At 41.4% G+C, this 20,975-nt stretch overlaps 1 protein-coding gene across 1 annotated transcript in view; it reads left to right on the top strand.

Annotated features, from left to right (window-relative positions):
• TXK (TXK tyrosine kinase) overlaps positions 1-8,403 on the top strand; it is a 40,745-nt gene extending 32,342 nt beyond the window's left edge. Inside the window, exons 11-14 of the mRNA XM_065907537.1 lie at positions 1,787-1,851; positions 2,857-2,975; positions 5,516-5,673; positions 8,320-8,403. Coding sequence (XP_065763609.1) covers positions 1,787-1,851; positions 2,857-2,975; positions 5,516-5,673; positions 8,320-8,388 — 411 coding nt within the window. The 3' untranslated portion in view covers positions 8,389-8,403. The remainder of the gene's footprint in view (positions 1-1,786; positions 1,852-2,856; positions 2,976-5,515; positions 5,674-8,319) is intronic.
• Positions 8,404-20,975: the final 12,572 nt, after the last annotated feature.

The raw sequence follows: 20,975 nt of genomic DNA, 5'->3' as shown, positions 1-20,975 counted from the left end.
TTATTAATGATACTCGAACTATTCCTTCTGTGTCATTTCATGTCTCGTTTCTAAGTTCCCAAATTAAATCCAATGAAAATTTGAGAATTTATGAGAAGTCCCTGTTACTGACACTTACAGGTAATCCTAAACTTCCACCATCCATGACTAGGGTGACCATAATATCTATCATTCAGGCTGGACTATTTTGGGGAAAGAAAGGGGTCATAATTTCATTAGCCCCAGCACACCATTGCTTGTCCTACACATGATTTAGAGCTCTCATTGGCACTAATTATTTACTACCTCCTTTAATAATTGTTTACATTGTTTACACAAATATTAGCCTCCAGACTCCTTGACATCAAGGTGTTGACTTCTGAGCTGCAGTTCAGAGTCATGAGAGCGCAAGTTGCTGAGCAACGGCTCTCAAATTTAGCTGGGCATTAGAAATACCTGGGAGCTTTAAAACACCACAGTACCAAGCCCATACCACCAACCAATGAAATCAGAATCTTTGGGGGTAAAATCTAGTGATCAGCTTTTTTGGAAAATTTCCCTGATAAGTTCATCATGTAGTCAAGATGGCATACCCTGCCTCAGAGCTAGTTGAAATCTCGCCTTTGTTTCTTACTAGCCATGTGACCTTAAGTAAGTTAGTTCACTAGTCAACTGGTGTTAATTATAGCACCTTCTGCCTATGGGCTTACCGGGAGGATTACGTGAATTAAAATGTGTACTTAAAGCAGTGCCTGGCGCGTAGGAAAGCTCCACCCTTGTTCTCAATGCCTCGGGACGCATTCCCCAGGGTCTGGCCTGAGTTGCACTGAGCGCACGCTTTATTGGATGGATATGGTATCAATTCCGCCTGACTCACCTTCCTAGTCCTGCGGCTTGTCCTCCCCGTAAAGACTAGCTTCAACGTTCAGCCAGGTCTGCTCCAGCTGCTCCCTACGTGCCGCGTGAGGTGTGTCAGCTAACAAGGCGCGTTTTCTCTGCTGAGGGCTTGCCTTGTGGTTTGACTTTGAGATCATTGCTGGCATTTGTCAACATCTTCCAGACTGGCTCCTGCTGGCTCTCCATTTCAAGTTTTTTCTTTTGTTTTTGAACTAACTGAACCACAAATTAGCTCAAAAGAGAAAAATTCTGTCAAACCTTTGACCTACATGAGGCTAAAAAATCAAGTCAATGATTTTCCTGACTAAGCTGACTGAAATAGATTGTCTTGGCATCAAATAAATTCTGCATTATATACTATTATATTTAGTTCACTGTGGTTTAATAAATAAGAAAATATCAATTGTAAACAGTTACATTCAATGAAATGTATGTTTTAAAAACAATTTCTTAATTTCTATAAGTAATTTTATATAATGATTATCCCAAACATATATAATGATCTTTTATTTTTCATGCATATTGGACTTTCCTCTTTTTATTTATAAAGGTAAAGTTTTAAATACACAGTTTTTTATATCAAAATTCATAGGTTTTTACCTCTTAGGTTGAGTTTATCCTGATACTTGTCAAGGATACTTCTTGAGAAAGATTACACATTTTAAAAAGGAAAAAAAGCTAGTTAAAATTCTTCTTTTTTTTATCATTTCTTCAAAAAGATCACTAAAATCCTTCTCGCAAGGGCAGATACATTAAATCCTATGTAGCATCGACAGTTATCACCATGAAGTAACACGGCTATTCACTCAGAGGTAGTGCTGAGCCACAAAGGAAATAAGGAAAAGAGTACAAACTCTGGAAAGAAAAAAAACTTTGTATTCAAACCTGGAATCTTTTCTTCTTTCTATAGGCAGCAAGGAATTGTTTGGTCAGCTCTACATGTATAATAAAAATTTCGGACTTTGGAATGACAAGGTACAAGATATGCTTTCTTTCTTTGTTTACTCACAGTAGGGACTCTTACATTCGTCTGTAGACAAACTGAAGGTGTTATTGGCTTTGCTCTTTTTTCCCTGAAGCAAGCGTTGATGTGGTTGGATGTCCTGCTGACCCAGTTTGAGCTTTAGGATAGGCACCAATTTAGCTATAAGGGAAACTGAGACTGTGGGCCAGTCTTCTTATGTGTCAGGTTATTATCAATAAAAGTATGTCATCCCTTAAAAATAAAAAGAATTTCTCAGTCTACTTATCATATGTAGAAGGTTAAGAGAAAAGTTTTCCTTGTATATTTCTGAAATAGAAAAAAAAAGAATTTGCTTGCTCAGCTCCGACTTTTTGCAGCTGTCCCTTCCCTGCGTTTCTCTTATCAATTGTAGGAGCTGACAGACAGCAAGGGTGTGAGCATAAGGTTGGAAAACCTTATTTTCAACAACTCAGTGCAATTTATATTTTGAGTCTGCTTTCCTTCAGGTTGCTAGAAATTTAACCCTAGTGACTTCAGGTTTCCTCCCTGACTCTCTTCAGGGTCAAAATCCAAACTCCTCTGTCTCATGGGGCCGCATTCTGGAGATGGCCTGACCGGTCCCTGCTGCTACCCACTGACACTGTCTTCCCCGCAGCCACCATCATCCTGTCTCGTCCTTGTCTGACTCTTCACACAGGTGGCTGCTGACTCATCCTGAATTTCTGTCTGCAAGATTCCTTCATGCCTGGCATTATTAAACCACAGGCCTGTTTTAGACTAAAGAATTGCTATGGTTTTCTGAGATTCAAATATAATAAACACAATGGAGGTTTGGTTTAAGGAGGAAACTGTATAAGGGTTACTTTCCCACCTTGAGAGTAAGAAGAGAAGGTATACTGAGCCTTTCTGTGGTAAAATACTTTGTATTTTAGAAATCAGAGTTAACTAAAAGGATTAGAAGTACACAGAACTTAGGGGTGATTAACACAATGTGCTCTGAAAACTGATGGCCCTAGGTACGTTTTGAATGATGAATATGTCAGTTCTTCTGGAGCCAAGTTCCCAGTCAAGTGGTCCCCTCCTGAAGTTTTCCATTTCAACAGATATAGCAGCAAATCTGACGTCTGGTCCTTCGGTGAGTGAATTTGATGTTCATTTGTTAGAGCTTTATTGAATAAAATAGAGATTGCTCTTTTAACTTTGATTTCTTAATATGATCTAGCTAAAAGTCTTCTTATAACCGTGTTTCTGTCTCAGGTGTTCTAACACATCAGATTGTCTTTGGCAACTGGCAACCTTCTTACATAAATTTGCCTTTAGGGTCTTTTCCTTTCCCAGTGAGCACATGCTGTAAAAACCATTACAGTCTGCTGATTTAGAAAACAAATTCAGCCAACCTTCCCACACCACAGAGATTTGCAAGGAAAACTGATCTTACAGCATCATTTAATCTTGAGTGTAATTAATAACCTTCATTGCTTGACTATCAGTGATGCCATCTCATTTACATTATTATTCCCATATTTTGTGAAATTAGACATAGGCTTCCTTGAGGATTATCAATTGCTATTTATATTGGGTAATGTTCTTCATTGAAAAAGAGATACTGTGGACCCATGTCTGATGGAATTTGTTCTTTGATTTTCAGAAAACGGCAATCAATGTATAAATGATCTATCTATTCTCTTTCACCTTTCACCTTCCTGGGTGCCTTCTTAGGTTTTGAGAGACATCTGTACCCTCAAAGGGTGTGAATATTATTGCCCATGATAAGGTTTACCCTGTATTGATCTCATGAGCTCGCCACTGACATATGATAGTCTTGGCTGGTGACATTTTAAGCTCTGCTGGAGAGCAGTTGAGTTCTGAGACTAATGCCAAAGCCTTTGACTGTGTGGATCACAATAAAGTGTGGAAAATTCTGAAAGAAATGGGAATACCAGACCACCTGACCTGCCTCTTGAGAAACCTGTATGCAGGTCAGGAAGCAACAGTTAGAACTGGACATGGAACAACAGACTGGTTCCAAATAGGAAAAGGAGTACGTCAAGGCTGTATATTGTCACCCTGCTTATTTAACTTCTATGCAGAGTGCATCATGAGAAACTCTGGGCTGGAGAAGCACAAGCTAGAATCAAGATTGCCAGAAGAAATATCAGTAACCTCAGATGTGCAGATGACACCACCCTTATGGCAGAAAGTGAAGAGGAACTAAAAAGTCTCTTGACGACAGTGAAAGAGGAGAGTGAAAAAGTTGGCTTAAAGCTCAACATTCAGAAAACTAAGATCATGGCATCTGGTCCCATCACTTCATGGCAAATAGATGGGGAAACAGTGGAAACAGTGTCAGACTTTATTTTGGGGGGCTCCAAAATCACTGCAGATGGTGATTGCAGTCATGAAATTAAAAGACATTTACTCCTTGGAAGGAAACCTGTGACCAACCTAGATAGTATATTAAAAAGCAGAGACATTACTTTGCCAACAAAGGTCCGTCTGGTCAAGGCTATGGTTTTTCCATTGGTCATGTATAGATGTGAGAGTTGGACTGTGAAGAAAGCTGAGCTGAGAAGAATTGATGCTTTTGAACTGTGGTGATGGAGAAGGCTCTTGAGAGTCCCTTGGACTGCAAGGAGATCCAACCCGATCAGTCCTGGGTGTTCATTGGTAGGACTGATGCTGAAGCTGAAACTCCAGTACTTTGACCACCTCATGTGAAGAGCTGACTCATTGGAAAAGACCCCGATGCTGGGAGGGATTGGGGGCAGGAGGAGAAGGGGATGACAGAGGATGAGATGGTTGGATGGCATCACCAACTCGATGGACATGGGTTTGGGTGAACTCCAGGAGTTGGTGACAGACAGGGAGGCCTGGCGTGCTGCAATTTATGGGGTCGCAAAGAGTCAGACACGACTGAGCGACTGAACTGAACTAAACTGAATGCTGATTGTAGAACAATTTGAAACCCTTGAGTTTTACCTGACCACCTGTCTTTCATCCTCACTGGACAGTGAGCTTCTTAAATTCTTAAGAACTTGGACAGATTTCAATCTTAAGAATTCTGTGGCTCTAGCATAAGGGTGGAGTCTGATGAATACATAACACATGTTTGTAGAATAAGTGAATAATTAAATGAACTCAAATTGAGAGACTTGAAGGAGCTTCATCAGCCATCAATGATTTTTGAACACCTGCTTATATAAACAGAAACCCTGCCAGATTTTCTGGGACTCTCCTCAGCAGTCTTTCAGTGGAAAGAGGGAAATGGATGCCATCTACTGGTCAGGAGTTTTCCTGGCCTTAACAGGCAGCAGGGGATTACACAATATTGCCATTTTCTATGGAATGGTAGAAAGTTTCATTGATGTCAGGGTGTGGAGACATGAATAGTACTTTGAATTAAAGATGCTGCAAGCATTTTCTTCCAATAAGGAGGCAGTTAGGACCAACAGAAAAGGGAAGGAATTGTTTTCCCTTGGAATATATTCAGTTTGAAGACCTTTTCAAAAACTAAGATGCACAGGATCTGCTTCCTGGATAGAACTGCAGTCAATGTGGATGATTGTAACTCCATGGCTGCAGGAGGGAAATAATGCCTTGTAATTAGAAACTGCTCTTTCAGTTCCAAGTAACCACCTCTCTCTAACTTCTTATTTTTATATATTTTATTTTCAGGAGTTTTGATGTGGGAAGTGTTTTCAGAAGGAAAAATGCCTTTTGAAAATAGGTCAAATTTGCAAGTTGTGGAAGCTATTTCTAAAGGCTTCAGGCTGTACCGACCTCACCTGGCACCAATGTCCATATATGAAATCATGTATAGCTGCTGGCATGAGGTGAGTGCCCTTACTTTCCTGCAAAGGTTGGCAGTTCCCACATCTGAGAGTCGATTGATTATCACCCATGTTACCCCAGGATTCTGTCATGGCAGGAAAAATGTTTCTATTTCTTAGTAATTATCCCTGAGAGCAGAAGTACTTCCACAACAAAAATCATTAACCCATTTTAACAGTGGCCTTTCAATTGAGGAATTCAGTACCTTTTCTAAGTCTTATCTTTCCAAATTGGTTCCTACAGAAACTCTCAATGTTGTTAAAGCCTCAGTGATGAGAGGTTTTACTCCTTTTAAGAACTTCTGGGTGGAAACTAAGGGTGGAATCAGACTTGTCAATTTTCACATCGAAAGAAAAGGATGGTGTTTTTATTTACTTCACTCTACTCTAATTTGTCTTGCTTTTCCAAAGCTAAGAGTAATGGGTTTCATCTCTCCTGTGGCATTTGAGACTTCTGATAGAGAGATTAAGCAAGAATAGGAATGAAGACAGAAGTGTGCCAGGAACTTGTACTCAGAAAACACTCTCTCAGAAGGCCAGTTTCTCTTTTACTTGAAATGCCAAGCTTAAAAATAAAGCCAGAAGGGTTTGCATCCCACCTCTGTCTTTTCCGGGCACAACTCAACACCCCCCCATCATCAGACTCTGCTGTGACTTTGACAGCTCTCTCTTTCCACTTGACAGTTTCAGCCCAGAATAGCTACAGCTGGATGAGGATTTCCTCCTGGCCAAAAAAGAAATCACTCGACTTCCAATTCACAAACACTAAAAAAAATTCAGTATATCAGAAGTAACATGGTTGTTTCCATCCCAGAGAAGTATTAATTTTATAAATATCCCCAGTGTATGAAAATACTTCACATATGATTAACTGCTCTGCAAGGAATCTTGAAAGACATTAAAAAATATATATTAAGTAAGCTGTTTGTAGCAAATAGATGTCTGAAGAGCATCTTTGCAATAATAATGTAAATAGCTTAGGAATATACATGTTTAAAAGCAATATGCTTGTACATGCACATACAATATAATACTTATTGAGATTTTACATATCTGTGGAAAGGAGACAGAGAAAGGAGTAAATAAGATGCTGACAAGAGGACCAAGTAAACAGGCGCTTAAGCATCCCTAGACTCAAACATGGTTGTACTAGCATGGTTACACGTGTTTCATTGACTCTGCTACTGGCCCGGCCTCAGCACCAGTAACAGGCTCCACGATTTACCCTTGCAGTCTCGAGGAAGACTCTCACATGTGCTCACAGACCCTTCTGTTCTGTCCTTTAATTTTTACATTTTATCTACTCTATTTAAAAATTTAGTTTATTAAGCCATAGTTGACTTGCAGTGTTGTGTATTAACTGCTGCTGCACAGCAGAGCGATCCAGTTATACATGTGTGTACATTCTTCTTATTCTTTCTGTTACGGTTTATCACAAGAGATTGAATATGGTTCCCTGTGTGAACAGTAGGGCCTTGTTGCTTATCCATTCTGTATTTAATAGTTTGCACCTGCTAATCCCAAACTCCCAATCCATCCCTCCTCCACTCCCCCTCACCCTTGGCAACCACAAATTTGTTCTCTATGTCTATGAGTCTGTTTCTTTTTTATAGATAATTTCATTTGTTTCACAGTTTATCCTACATATAAGTAATATCATGTGGTATTTGTCTTTCTCTTTCTGACTGACTTCACTCAGCATGATAACTTTAGGTCTACTCATGTTGCTGCACATGGTATTACTTTCTCTTTTTTACGGCTGAGTAGTATTCCATTGTATATATGTACTTCCTCTTTATCCATTCCTGCACTGATGCACATTTAGGTTGTCTCCTACTCTGTACTTTTATTGATGCCATCTGTTTACAAGTCACTAGGCATGGTGTCTCCCTACTAACCCTGTTGCCAGGGACCTCTACTACTATGAATATTTCTATTTCCCATGGATTTCTAAGATGCCATGGAGCTTCCTCATGGAGTCAGTCAAACCGCATCCCACTGTGAAATACAAAAAAGGTTGTAATCTTCATGGCTGGGAATTTATTGACTGAGCCTTAAGACAACACAATCAATGCTTCAAGACCTGAAAAAGCCCTCATGGAAATATACCTTTTGTTTTCTGACTAAAATCTGTCTTTCTACAGGGGGTCAGGTATAGTGAATAACTGGGGCTGAGCTTGGGGATTTGGGATTCCAGAGGCCCCTCTCTCCCAGCTCTTCCTTTATTCCATGCATATCAAGTCATCCAAATAGATCTCTAGGGCAGATCTATGGAACGTTCTGTGGTGATGGAAATATGCTATCTGCATTGTCCAATAGGTCAGGCCATACTGGCTATCAAAGAATTGAAAAGCGGCTAGGGTGACTGAGAACTGAATTTTAAGATGTATCTAATTTCAGTTAATTTAAATAGCCACATGCGGCTAGTGTTTGCATTTCTAGCCATTTTATTTTTGCAGCAATCTCTTCCATTATGTTTTCACACCCCTGCCTCGCTCAACTGCTGTTCATGCCCTGTGTATCAGCCAAGATATCTGACTCTTCTGTTCATGGTGAGCCAGCCTGGATCCAGGTCCTGCCAGCAAGTTCCAGAGCTGGTCTCTGTGTGAGTCTTAAATTAAGTTGACCACCTCCAATTCCCTTTTCCAGAAACCTAAAGGCCGCCCAACGTTTGCTGAGCTGCTGCAAGTTCTTACAGAGATTGCAGAAACCTGGTGACCTAAAGGGACTGCCAACCCAGAGGATCATCCTGCAAGACTGTCATGAAAGGAAACCCTGGGTGAAGTCACTGATGGTGAATATCACCCTTTAGAGCCACTGACTTTGAGAAACAGTGCAAAAATCACAGGCTTTTCCAATTTGTTAAAGCTTGACAGTATTCTGACAGTAACTTTTCTACATGTATGTTTGAGAGTGACTTCTAAACTTGGATTTTTCTGTAATATTCTTTATGTCTCATCAATGAAGAATGAAAAAATTGCTCCATGGTGGTCATTATAGTGGCTGCTCTTCATGAGAAGCGCCCTGAGAGTCCCTGAGGTTACATGAAAACCTTATCTTTTACTGAGGACACTGCTTTACTGAAGAGGAGTGGATTTTTTTTTTTTACTTTGGTGGCTCATGCATAGAAGATGAAAATAAATTCTGCCAAATCCTGGAATAAAGGAGCCTCCCCTGCAGGACGTCCTGCTTTCGAGCTGTACAGATCTTTATGAAAAATGCACCTTTACAAGCCACATGAGTGGGCATTCTGGAACTGTCCTTCATAATCTTCCTTATATTATTTAATAAGCTATTTTTTGCATAGATTTTATTATTTCAGCAGTTTCCTGTGCTCCAGTATTGAGCACTGTTACAGGAGAAAGCCCTTTGAACAGGACCTGGTGAAAGGTCCTGTTTGAACAGGACCTAGTTTCTGTATCTAGTGAGATCCACTGTCCAAGACAATTCAGAACCTGCATTTCAGTTCTAAGATTTCACACTTGGTAACTGTGAAACTGGATACTAGAGGAAGCCTCATTTTGTCATAGAAAGTACCTCTGGAACCTTCTAGAAGATGACTTGCTTTTTCCATAAGAACAAAAGGAGACAAAAGCAAGATATTCAAATGTTATACCAAATTCCATTATGTCTGAAGTCCAGGGTTTTAGATTCAAAATGAGATAACCAGTAATCATCATTAAACCTTAATTTTTCACATGCCATTTGCAGGAATGATTGGAAATTGATCGTCGTCATCCTCAGTGCTTCAGAAGTATTGGGTTGGCTGAAAAGTTCATTCGCTTTTCAGCCAACCCAATAAGTAGGGGAAAGGGTGCTGCAGAAAGCGGGAGTCATTACCATAAGGTTTAACAACAGGAGGGGCTCTCTAGGTGGCACTTAGTGGTAAAGAAACTGCCTGCCAATGCAGGAAACATAAGAGACGTGAGTTTGATCTCTGGGTCGGGAAGATCCCCTGGAGGGGGTTCATGGCAACACCTTCCAGTATTCTTGCCTGGAGAATCCCCTGGACAGAGGAACTTGGCAGGCTACAACCCATAGGATCACAAAAATTGCTGGACACAGCAGAGCACACATGCACTTGGGAATAGAGACAGAGAGCTCTGGGGAGGAGCGAGTAACAGATGCGGGAAAGAGAATCAGAAAGCACCCACCATTCTTCTCTTCCCAGGGACGCTCTTGCTTTTTTGGCCATTTAACACGTGGTCCAGCATCTTCACTAGTAACAACTTGGAGCTGTTCAGCTATGATCCCTATTTCCTCAAGGAAGATTAGCTCAAGTCTGACTGATAAACCAGGGGACTGTGTCAGTATTAAGTGTCAGTTGGCCAGGTTTGTTTTTCTCCAGCACTTTAATGTTTCAAACTGATCTGGGGTAATTTTTCTCACAACTAAAGAGAAAGCTTTAGCAGTAAATGGGGATCTTAAGGAGAAGCTGAAAGTCTTTTATAGATGCCTTCTTTTAGTGCCGGCAGTGATGGGTTTGGTGACTTCCTGTATGGTGAGTTGTCTGGGAAAGCTGAAAATGCAGGTGAAGAATCGGCTTGGGCTGAAGCAGAGTGGTTTCCTTCTGTCACTTGTGCATGTCCACTCACTGACCTCATCTCCTGCTCCTCCCCCGTTCACCCAAACTGTTCCTCGAACATTCCAGGCACCTCCTCACCTCAGGGCTTTTGCATCTGCCTGCCTTTTGCCAGGAGTGCTTCTCCTTGATATCAACATGGCTTGCCTCCTCATGTCCTCAAGACTATTGCTCAAATGTCACCCTCTCTGTTACGCTTTGTTGAATCATCCTATTTAAAAAGATAACCCCACCATGGACATTCCCCGTCTCCTTTTTCCATATAGTTTTTATCTATAGCTCTTCAGTTCAGTTCAGTTCAGTTCAGTGGCTCAGTCGTGTCCAACTCTTTGCAACCCCATGAACCACAGCATGCCAGGCATCCCTGTCCATCACCAACGCCTGGAGTCCACCCAAACCCATGTCCATCGAGTTGGTGATGGCATCCAACCATCTCATCCTCTGTCATCCCCTTCTTCTCCTGCCCCCAATCCCTCCCAGCATCAGGGTCTTTTCCAATGAGTCAGCTCTTCATGTCAGGTGGCCAAAGTACTGGAGTTTCAGCTTCAACATCAGGCCTTCCAATGAACACCCAGGACTGATCTCCTTTAGGATGGAATGATTTGATCTCCTTGCAGTCCAAGGGACTCTCAAGAGTCTTCTCCATCACCACAGTTCAAAAGCATCAATTCTTTGGCACTCAGCTTTCTTTAGAGTCCAACTCTTACATCCATACATGATCACTGGAAAAACCATAGCCTTGACTAGATGGACCTTTGTTGGCAAAGTAATGTCTCTGCTTTTTAGTATGCTATCTAGGTTGGTCATAATCTTCCTTCCAAGGAGTAAGCATCTTTTAATTTCATGGCTGCAGTCACCATCTGCAGTGATTTTGGAGCCCCCAAAATAAAGTCTGACACTGTTTCCACTGTTTCCCCATCTATTTGCCATGAAGTGATGGGACCAGATGCCATGAGCTTAGTTTTCTGAACGTTGAGCTTTAAGCCAACTTTTTCACTCTCATCTTTCACTTTCATCAAGAAGCTTTTTAGTTTTTCTTCACTTTCTGCCATAAGGGTGGTGTCATCTGCACATCTGAGGTTACTGATATTTCTTCTGGCAATCTTGGTTCTAGCTTGTGCTTCTCCAGCCCAGAGTTTCTCATGATGCACTCTGCATAGAAGTTAAATAAGCAGGGTGACAATATACAGCCTTGATGTGCTCCTTTTCCTATTTGGAACCAGTCTGTTGTTCCATGTCCAGTTCTAACTGTTGCTTCCTGACCTGTATATGGTTTTCTCAAGAAACAAGTCAGATGCTCTGGTATTGCCATGTCTTTCAGAATTTTCCACAGTTTATTGTGATCCATACAGTCAAAGGCTTTGGCATAGCCAATAAATCAGAAATAGATGTTTTTCTGGAACTCTTTTGCTTTTTCAATGATCCAATGGATGTTGGCAATTTGATCTCTATAGCTCTTAACACTATACAAAAAATCATATATTTCTACTTATTTATTTGGTCTATTGTCTGTCTCATTATCCCTGAAACTGTAACATGTGTGAGGTCAGGCATCTTTGTCTGTTTTCTTCATTGCTATATTCCCAGGTCCTTAAATAAGACCCGACACTCATGGAATAAGCTAAGTTAAACACTCACGGAATAACCCAATGAAATATGAGTGGTGGAATTATCCAAAGGCTTCATCTTCCAGAGGTGGGGATCCAGTCTGGTAAGCAGCTCTCCTCTTGGGATTCTTGGCCAATTCATTGCTTTCTCACACAATAGTGGACCATTTTTCCTTCTGGTTATAGTGTACAATCACAAGTGTTCATCTGCTCTTCTTTTTGGTAGAATTCTTACTTTTTCCAGAACAATTTGACTTTCCCATAAATTTTCTATATCTCCCTTTCCCTGTTTACATAGAGAAAATGATGTTTTGTTAGGGACTGACATGAGATTAACAGAAAAAAAAAAGATTCCTGAATAAATCTATAGAGAAATATAAATTCACATAGAGACATCAATATTTAATAGAGGAAGTAGATTATCCTCGTGTCTATACAAGGATAGAAGTTTCTTCACACTCCTACCAGATGTATAAGCAGCCTGCAGCTACTTTATTTTATCTGAAATTATCCTGTTTTCCTCAGGTGCCCCTACTTGCTTAGGAGTGCTGGAAAAATTTAACTTAATCTTGTGACTTTAGTCCAGGGCAAAAATGAAAATATTCTATGTGGGTGAAGTGGGTTGTCTCTCAGATTTTACCTTTCCTTCTGTGTCTGCCAAGGTAGCATCTGGGCAGAGAAGAGAGAGGGGTGACTTTATCCAGGGAGTGATATTCAAAATATTTACCAACTGATTTGTCACAGGCAAATACCAATCAGAATGGATGCTGGCCGCCAGTAATCAGTCTGGCCCTTCTGATGGAGACCATGCCTGTCAGCCCTGGCGAGGTGCCCTTGAGGTGCCGACATGAATGGAGGGCTGCTTAGATTGGAGCGGTGTCCCCTGGCACCTCTGGTCTCAGCAACACTGCTTATCAGCCTGGTTGCTGCTTGTGCTGCTGGCGTTTGCAGACCATGCTGGTGGCTGGTATAGGCTGGCCTCTCATGACTCGCTCAGGATACAGAAGCCCTTCCTGGCTGCTGAAACCTCATCCCAGCTCTTGCTGGCACTGTGGGCCCCTCTTAGGCTCTGCTCTGAGTTCCATTTGTCCCTCAGCCTGGGCTGTGTTGTAGCAGAGGCTGCCAGTCACCTTGGCTCTTGAACAATGGGCACCATGACAGTGCTTCTGCGCTCAGTTCATTGAGTTCCTGAGTCCCATTTTGAGTGTGTGTGTGGGGACTTCTGGGTCTTGTTCATGCCACTTAGGATAGAGCAGTCAGAAAGCTGAAACCCTGCAACTGTGCACTCCCACCACTACCCCTTATCACCCTGCCTAACCTTGTTGTGCGGCAGAGTTTATCTTACTATGGCTGCTTACCAGACTTGGGCGGGGACTGTTTGTGAGGGAACCCTCTCCAGGAGTCTGAAATATGAATCACAGCAAAAGCCCCCCTCTGCCCTTGGTAGTGTCCACCTGGCCTCCCCTGCCTCGGTGGTATCTTCAACCCATCTAACATCACTCTTCCAAAGAATATGAGAATTTCACTTCCTTGCCCTGGTCCTCACACATTAGAATGATCCAAGAGCTCTTCAAAAATATCTTATTTAACTGCTTTGAGGGGACCCAGACATTGGTGGTTTTACAATAAAGTGCCCCAAATGATGCTCATGCAGGGTTGAGAACCACGGTTGTTAGCCCAGTGGCTCTCAGTCTTCACTGCTTATTGGAACCATCTGGGGAGATTTCATGCTCAGGCTACATCCTACAGCAGTGAAATCAGAATCACTAGCACAGGACTTTTTAAGTTCTTTGGGTTATTCCAATAACAGTCAAATGTGACAGCCCTTGTTCTTCCAGGTCAGTTACTCTCAAATGCTAAAATATGTACAATCACCTGTGGCCTTTGTTAAAATGCAGGTTCTGATTCAATATGTCTGAGGTGGGGCCTCAGAGTCTTAGTTACTAAAAAGCTCCCAGTCGATGTCAATTAGTGAAGGTCTTTAGACCAAATCCTTCTTCCCAGAGGGCATTTGTCTTCCCACCCTCACAAACTAACTGGATTCAGAGAGAGGGAAATCACCTTTTTGAGTGAGTAACATATTTCAAAGTTATTATGCCTATTACATATTTCCTGGTAGTTGTTGGGGTTTTATCTTCCAAAAAGTCAGGTAAGACCCCCCCCCCCTTTATTATTCCTGTTATGAAAGGTTGAAAAATTCAGTTTTTAGGGCTGTCTTGTGGCAAGCTTATTGGTTTAATTGCTAAGTCATGTCTGACTCTTTTATGACTCCATGGACTGTAGCCCACCAGGCTACTCTGGCCATGGAATTCCCCAGGCAAGAATGCTGGAGTGGGTTGCCATTTCCTTCTCCAGGGGGATCTTCCCAACCCAGAGATTGAACCCACATCTTCTGCATTGGCAGATACGTTCTTAAAGCTCCATGGCAAGCTTACCCACATGAGAAAATTCTACATAATGAGATGCAGCCAGAAGCACCCAAGGATAGCTTCCCTTCCCAAAGGAACAAACCAGTCTCACCAGAAGGAAAACTTGCTTCTTCCTGCTTGGAGCATGGCCTTGAGACCTGGAGGTATAGTAGGTATAGTGACCGTGGATGGGGTTCTCAGATTAAACATAGAAGGACCAGTTAAATTTGAATTTTGGATAATTGACTTTTTTTTTTTTTTGGCCACATTGTGCATGGCTTGCAGGGAACTTAGTTCCCAGACCAGGGATGGATACTGAAAGCATGGAATCAACCACTGGACCGCCATGGGGTTCCCAACAAACAGTTTTTTAGTGTGTTGTAGTCTCTTCTGTCCCAGTCCAGTACTCTTGCCTGGAAAATCCCATGGACGGAGGAACCTGGTAGGCTGCAGTCCATGGGGTCGCTAAGAGTTGGACACGACTGAACGACTCCACTTTCACTTTTCACTTTCATGCATTGGAGAAGGAAATGGCACCCCACTCCAGTGTTCTTGCCTGGAGAATCCCAGGGAAGGGGGAGCCTGGTGGGCTGCCGTCTATGGGGTCGCACAGAGTCAGACATGATTGAAGCGACTTAGCAGCAGCAGCAGTCTCTTCTGTTGTGGTCACCCCCAGAAATGGATGAACACCTATCCCAAACTTGGTTGAGATGTTGAGACTGCCATTGTCAACACATATCAAGCGAGTGTGAAAGGTTTATGACTCACAGAGTGAGGGTTTCTGCGGACATCAGTGAACACGCTCCCCAGCAGACCCAAAAGTTGACTTGAGAGAGCAGGGAGGGGTGGTCCCCTTGGGGTTTTGTGGTCAGGCATGGTGGGGTGGAGAGGAAGGGGCTGGGCTGTTGTAGTTTGAACTTCAGCTGCTACCAAAGGAGCAGCTGTTCCTATCAGCTTGCTTGGGCATGAGCAGAAGGGTAGAAGGCAGTGATGAGGCTTGAAAACTGTCATCAGTTGAACTCTATAACTGTGTTCCAAAGATTATAGGGACATTCTTATACTATTTGAGGTATTGTGTGTCTGAAGTTCAAATTCAGCTGGGTGGTGTTTGTTGCTGTTTTTAAATCTGGCAGCCTTGTCTATGGAGCAGAGAGATACAAAGGGCATGAATCTCTCCTTTGTGGCAGCTCTGCATTGCCCGCTTCTATGAGTCTTGTTCTGTGAAACAAATGAATCCCTATTTCTTTAAGCCAATATTAGTCAGTCATTTAATTACCGGAAACCAAACCTGTTCCTAAATGATACCTGTCTTCTGATGCTTCTATTGGCAGCTATCTTACTGTATGCTTTACTTAGGTCCCAATTATGTAGCTCACTTCAAAGATTATTGAAATCTAAAAAATTGAAAACAACCACAGCCACAGGACATACATGCTATATTTTAGCACTTTTTAAAAAACAGCTTTGCCATGGGGATGTGACTTGGATAGGTGGGGTCTTGGATTAGATCTGTGGTTCTCAAGCCTGGCTGCATGTTAAAATCACTGGGGGAACTTCTAACAAAATAGCATGACTGTACCCCCACTCTCACATGTTCTCTTTGATTGGTTTGGGGTGGGGCCTGGACTTGGGAATGTAAAACAGCCTTCTCAGGTGCAAGTAATGTGCAGTCAGGGTCAAAAATCATTGCATGAGATAAAATACTTTATGTATGTTTTCTCTAGGTCAAGACTTCTTGTGAAGATTTTTTAAAAGGTGGAACAAAGGGAGAAAGATATCTCAGTGATGCCTGATGACTAACAGCTGTTCAATAGGGGGGCCCCTTACTAAGGCATCAAATGCTTTAGTTAGCCTGCCTTTAGCCACCAGCACAGCCAGGAAATCAAAGCCAAGGAGGGCAGAGGAGTACAATGACTTTTTTTCTTTTACAAAGAGCCAGAAATCCAGAGGCAGGAAGTTTGCAGTTTCTCCTCTCTGGATGGTAGTGCTCCCAGGTCTCTTGGGAAGATATTAAAGATGCTGAGAACCTAGCAAGGATTTACTCATTTTAAAATTATTTTTAAGATTTTTTTTTTTTTTTTTTTTTGGATGTGGACCATTTTTAAAGTCTTAATTGAATTTGTTACAATATTTTTTGCATTTTTGGATTTTTGGGCAAAAGGCAAGTGGGATCTTAGCTCCCGGACCAGGGATGGAACTCACATTCCCTGAATTGGAAGGTGAAGTCTTAACCACTGGACAAGTCCTGAGGAGTTACTGTTTTTATCTCATGGCGGTGGGGGGCGGGGGGGGGGGGCACTCTGCATACAGAATTCCATGAAATCTCAGGAAAAGAGCCAGAAATTCATGTAAGGAAGGGGGTTGTAGTTTTGTCGAATCTGCTGGTTGATTAGGGGAAGTGAAAGTCAGGTGAGTTTCTGACTCTGAAAGTAAGCCTTGTTTTCTTGTCTGCTTGGGAACCCGATTGGAAGTGTTTCTGTTCAGCTACAGGTTTTAGAGCTCAGCCTTTATGTCTCATTGACAATTCTGAAGTCATGGTCTTTCAGAGACACTGGACACACAGATGAGTTTGTCAGAAGGGTTTAATCTTCACTCGGCTGGATTGTAAATTACCCCAGAGTTGTGAAGGTAAGATCACGTGCCCAGGTCGCTGACCGGGACCTGCTGCTTCCAGCCCCAGCTACACCACATTGTGCAGCAGAACAAATAACATGACACTGGGTCCTGCTTGACCAGTTTCTCCACACCTTTTATTTTCCCTCGGGTAATCTCCTATCAGCAGGCACCTCCCATAAGAAGTGGAATGCTGCCTGTGACCTGAATTGCATTGAATTCCTTAAGTTCACCTGACCTACACCAGCTTGGTTCTCACAATGAAACCACATTGTGGTGTCTCCAATACTGGTCCTCCTCCGTGCCCATGTGAGCTCAATCCAGCAGCCTCCCTTTGCAGAAAGTCTGTCTCAGTACTCGCTGAAAAGGCTGTCGCTGGGTCATATGGCAGTTCTATTTCCAGTTTTTTAAGGAATCTCCACACTGTTCTCCATAGTGGCTGTACTACTTTGCATTCCCACCAACAGTGTAAGAGGGTTCCCTTTTCTCCACACCCTCTCCAGCATTTATTGCTTGTAGACTTTTGGATAGCAGCCATCCTGACTGGCGTGTAATGGTACCTCACTGTGATTTTGATTTGCATTTCTCTGATAATGAGTGATGTTGAGCATCTTTTCATGTGTTTGTTAGCCATCTGTATGTCTTCTTTGGAGAAATGTCTGTTTAGTTCTTTGGCCTATTTTTTGATTGCGTCATTTATTTTTCTGGAATTGAGCTGCAGGAGTTGCTTGTATATTTTTGAGATTCTTTGTCAGTAGCTTCGTTTGCTATTATTTTCTCCCATTCTGAAGGCTGTCTTTTCACCTTGCTTATAGTTTCCTTTGTTGTGCAAAAGCTTTTAAGTTTCATTAGGTCTCATTTGTTTATTTTTGCTTTTATTTCCAATATTCTGGGAGGTGGGTCATAGAGGATCCTGCTGTGATTTATGTCAGAGAGTGTTTTGCCTATGTTCTCCTCTAGGAGTTTTATAGTTTCTGGTCTTAGATCTTTAATCCATTTTGAGTTTATTTTTGTGTATGGTGTTAGAAAGGGTTCTAGTTTCATTCTTTTACAAGTGGTTGACCAGTTTTCCCAGCACCACTTGTTGAAGAGATTGTCTTTTTTCCATTGTATATCCTTGCCTCCTTTGTCAAAGATAAGGTGTCCATAGGTGCGTGGATTTATCTCTGGGCTTTCTATTCTGTTCCATTGATCTATATTTCTGTCTTTGTGCCAGTACCATACTGTCTTGATGACTGTGGCTTTGTAGTAGAGCCTGAAGTCAGGCAGGTTGATTCCTCCAGTTCCATTCTTCTTTCTCAAGATTACTTTGGCTATTCCAGGTTTTTTGTATTTCCATACAAATTGTGAAATTATTTGTTCTAGTTCTGTGAAAAATACCCTTGGTACCTTGATAGGGATTACATTGAATCTATAGATTGCTTTGTTAGTATAGTCATTTTCACAATATTGATTCTTCGAATCCATGAACACGGTATATTTCTCCATCTGTTTGTGTCCTCTTTGATTTCTTTCACCAGTGTTTTATAGTTTTCTATGTATAGGTCTTTTGTTTCTTTAGGTAGATATACTCCTAAGTATTTTATTCTTTTATTGCAATCATGAATGGTATTGTTTCCTTAATTTCTCTGTTTTCTCATTGTTAGTGTATAGGAATGCAAGGGATTTTTGTGTGTTAATTTTATATCCTGCAACATTACTGTATTCATTGATAAGCTCTAGTAATTTTCTGGTAGAGTCTTTAGGGTTTTCTATGTAGAGGATCATGTCATCTGCAAACAGTGAGAGTTTTACTTCTTTTTCTATCTGGATTCCTTTTATTTCTTTTTCTGCTCTGATTGCTGTGGCCAACACTTCCAAAACTATGTTGAATAGTAGTGGTGCCAGCAGCAATCCCACTCCTGGCATACACACCAAGGAAACCAGATCTGAAAGAGACACGTGCACCCCAATGTTCATCACAGCACTGTTTATAATTGCCAGGACATGGAAGCAACCTAGATGCCCATCAGCAGACGAGTGGATAAGGAAGCTATGGTGCATATACACCATGGAATATTACTCAGCCATTAAAAAGAATTCCTTTGAATCAGTTCTGATGAGATGGATGAAACTGGAGCCCATTATACAGAGTGAAGTAAGCCAGAAAGATAAAGACCAATACAGTATACTAACACATATATATGGAATTTAAAAAGATGGTAACGATAACCCTATATGCAAAACAGAAAAAGAGACACAGATGTACAGAACAGACTTTGGGACTCTGTGGGAGAAGGCGAGGGTGGGATGTTCTGTGAGAATAGCATTGAAACAAGTATACTATCAAGGGTGAAACAGATCACCAGCCCAGGTTGGATGCATGAGACAAGTGCTCGGGGCTGGTGCACTGGGAAGACCCAGAGGGATGGGATGGGGAGGGAGGCAGGGGGGAGGATCAGGATGGGAAACACATGTAAATCCATGGCTGATTCATGTCAATGTATGGCAAAAACCACTACAATACTGTAAAGTAATTAGCCTCCAACTAATAAAAATAAATGGAAAAAAAAAAAAAAAACTGAATCACTGCCTTCCTTAAGTTTACACCCTGTGATTCTGTGATCCCACACTCACAAAGCCTTGCCCTTTTTTCTGCGCATGCAAGATTACTCAGAAGGAATTAAGTTCAAGTACGATAACAAGGGTAAATAAAACCACATTCTATCCATAATAATTAAATTTCTGTTTCCTGCAAGGCTTGTTCATTATAACCTAGCCTTACCATTCCCTGGACTGGGAGAAGTGTGAACTCTCTTATTCAAATATACTTTATTTAAATTCCTCTAGTGATATGATGAAATGTTTATAGTGAAAACAAAGGCAAAAGCTAATTGAAAAACAAGGAGACTTTCTGAGTCGGAGAGCTAGTTTGTCCCTTCTTGGTCTATGAAACAATTTGTTTCATTGGGATGTTTCTGAGTTTATTTTCTGAATGTTTGTTGTGCACAATTAACTCAAGGAGGGGTCATATACTTCACCCAGATCCATTCCAGGGAAGATCTAGAGACTTGATTCATAGATGCTAAAGAGTCAGGCCCTGTATTTGGTCTCCATGGTTGGTGAGTCTATAGAAGGCATTCACAATGCAATCCACAAGCTTTTTTAAGTACAATGCTTTTATTGTACCTAGTTTTCTTTTAAAAAAATATTGGAATATAGTTGATTTAAAATGCTGTATTAGTTTCAGGTGTACAGCAAAGTGATTCAGTTTTATATATATATATACTTTCTAAAAAACTTTATTTTGTATTGGGGTATAGCTGATTAACAATGTTGTAATATTTTCAGGTGAATAGCAAAAAAAACAAACAAACAAACAAAAAAACAACCAGCCATACATATACATGTATTCACACTCCCCCCAACTCCCCTCCCATCCAGGCTGCCACATAACATTGAGCAGAGTTTCATGCACTATACAGTAAGTCCTTGTTGGTTATTATTTATTTTATATACAGTATTTTGTGTATGTTTTAATCCCAAACTCCTAATGTATCCCTCCCCCACCTTCCCCAACTTCGCTTTTGGTAACCATAAATTGGTTATCTAAGTCTGTGAGTCTGTTTCTGTTTTATAAATAAGTTCATTTATATCATTTTTTTAAGATGTCACAAGTAAGATATATGATGTCTATCTTTCTCTGACCTATTTAATATCATAATCTCTGAAAGTGTGAAAGTGAAAGTTGCTCAGTTGTATCCGACTCTTTGTGACCCCATGGACTGTAGTCTGTGGAATTCTCCAGGTCAGAATACTGGAGTGGGTAGCCTTTCCCTTCTCCAGGGGATCTTCCCAATACCAGGGATGGAACCCAGGTCTCCCACATTGCAGGTGGATTCTTTACCAGCTGAGCCACACAAGGGAAGCCCAAGAATACTGGAGTGTGTAGTCTATCCCTTCCCCAGGGAATCTTCGAGCTATCAGGGAAGTAGATCCATCCATATTGCTGCCAATGACATTATTTCACTGTTTTTTATGGCTGAGTACTATTCCATTGTGTATATGTACAATCTTCTTTATCTGTTCATCTGTTGATGGATACTTAGTCTGCTT

Source organism: Muntiacus reevesi, chromosome 16 (assembly GCF_963930625.1).
Source record: "Muntiacus reevesi chromosome 16, mMunRee1.1, whole genome shotgun sequence".
NCBI lineage: Eukaryota > Metazoa > Chordata > Mammalia > Artiodactyla > Cervidae > Muntiacus > Muntiacus reevesi.
Note: the sequence above shows the minus strand (reverse complement) of the source record. Positions and strands in the feature narration are given on the sequence as shown.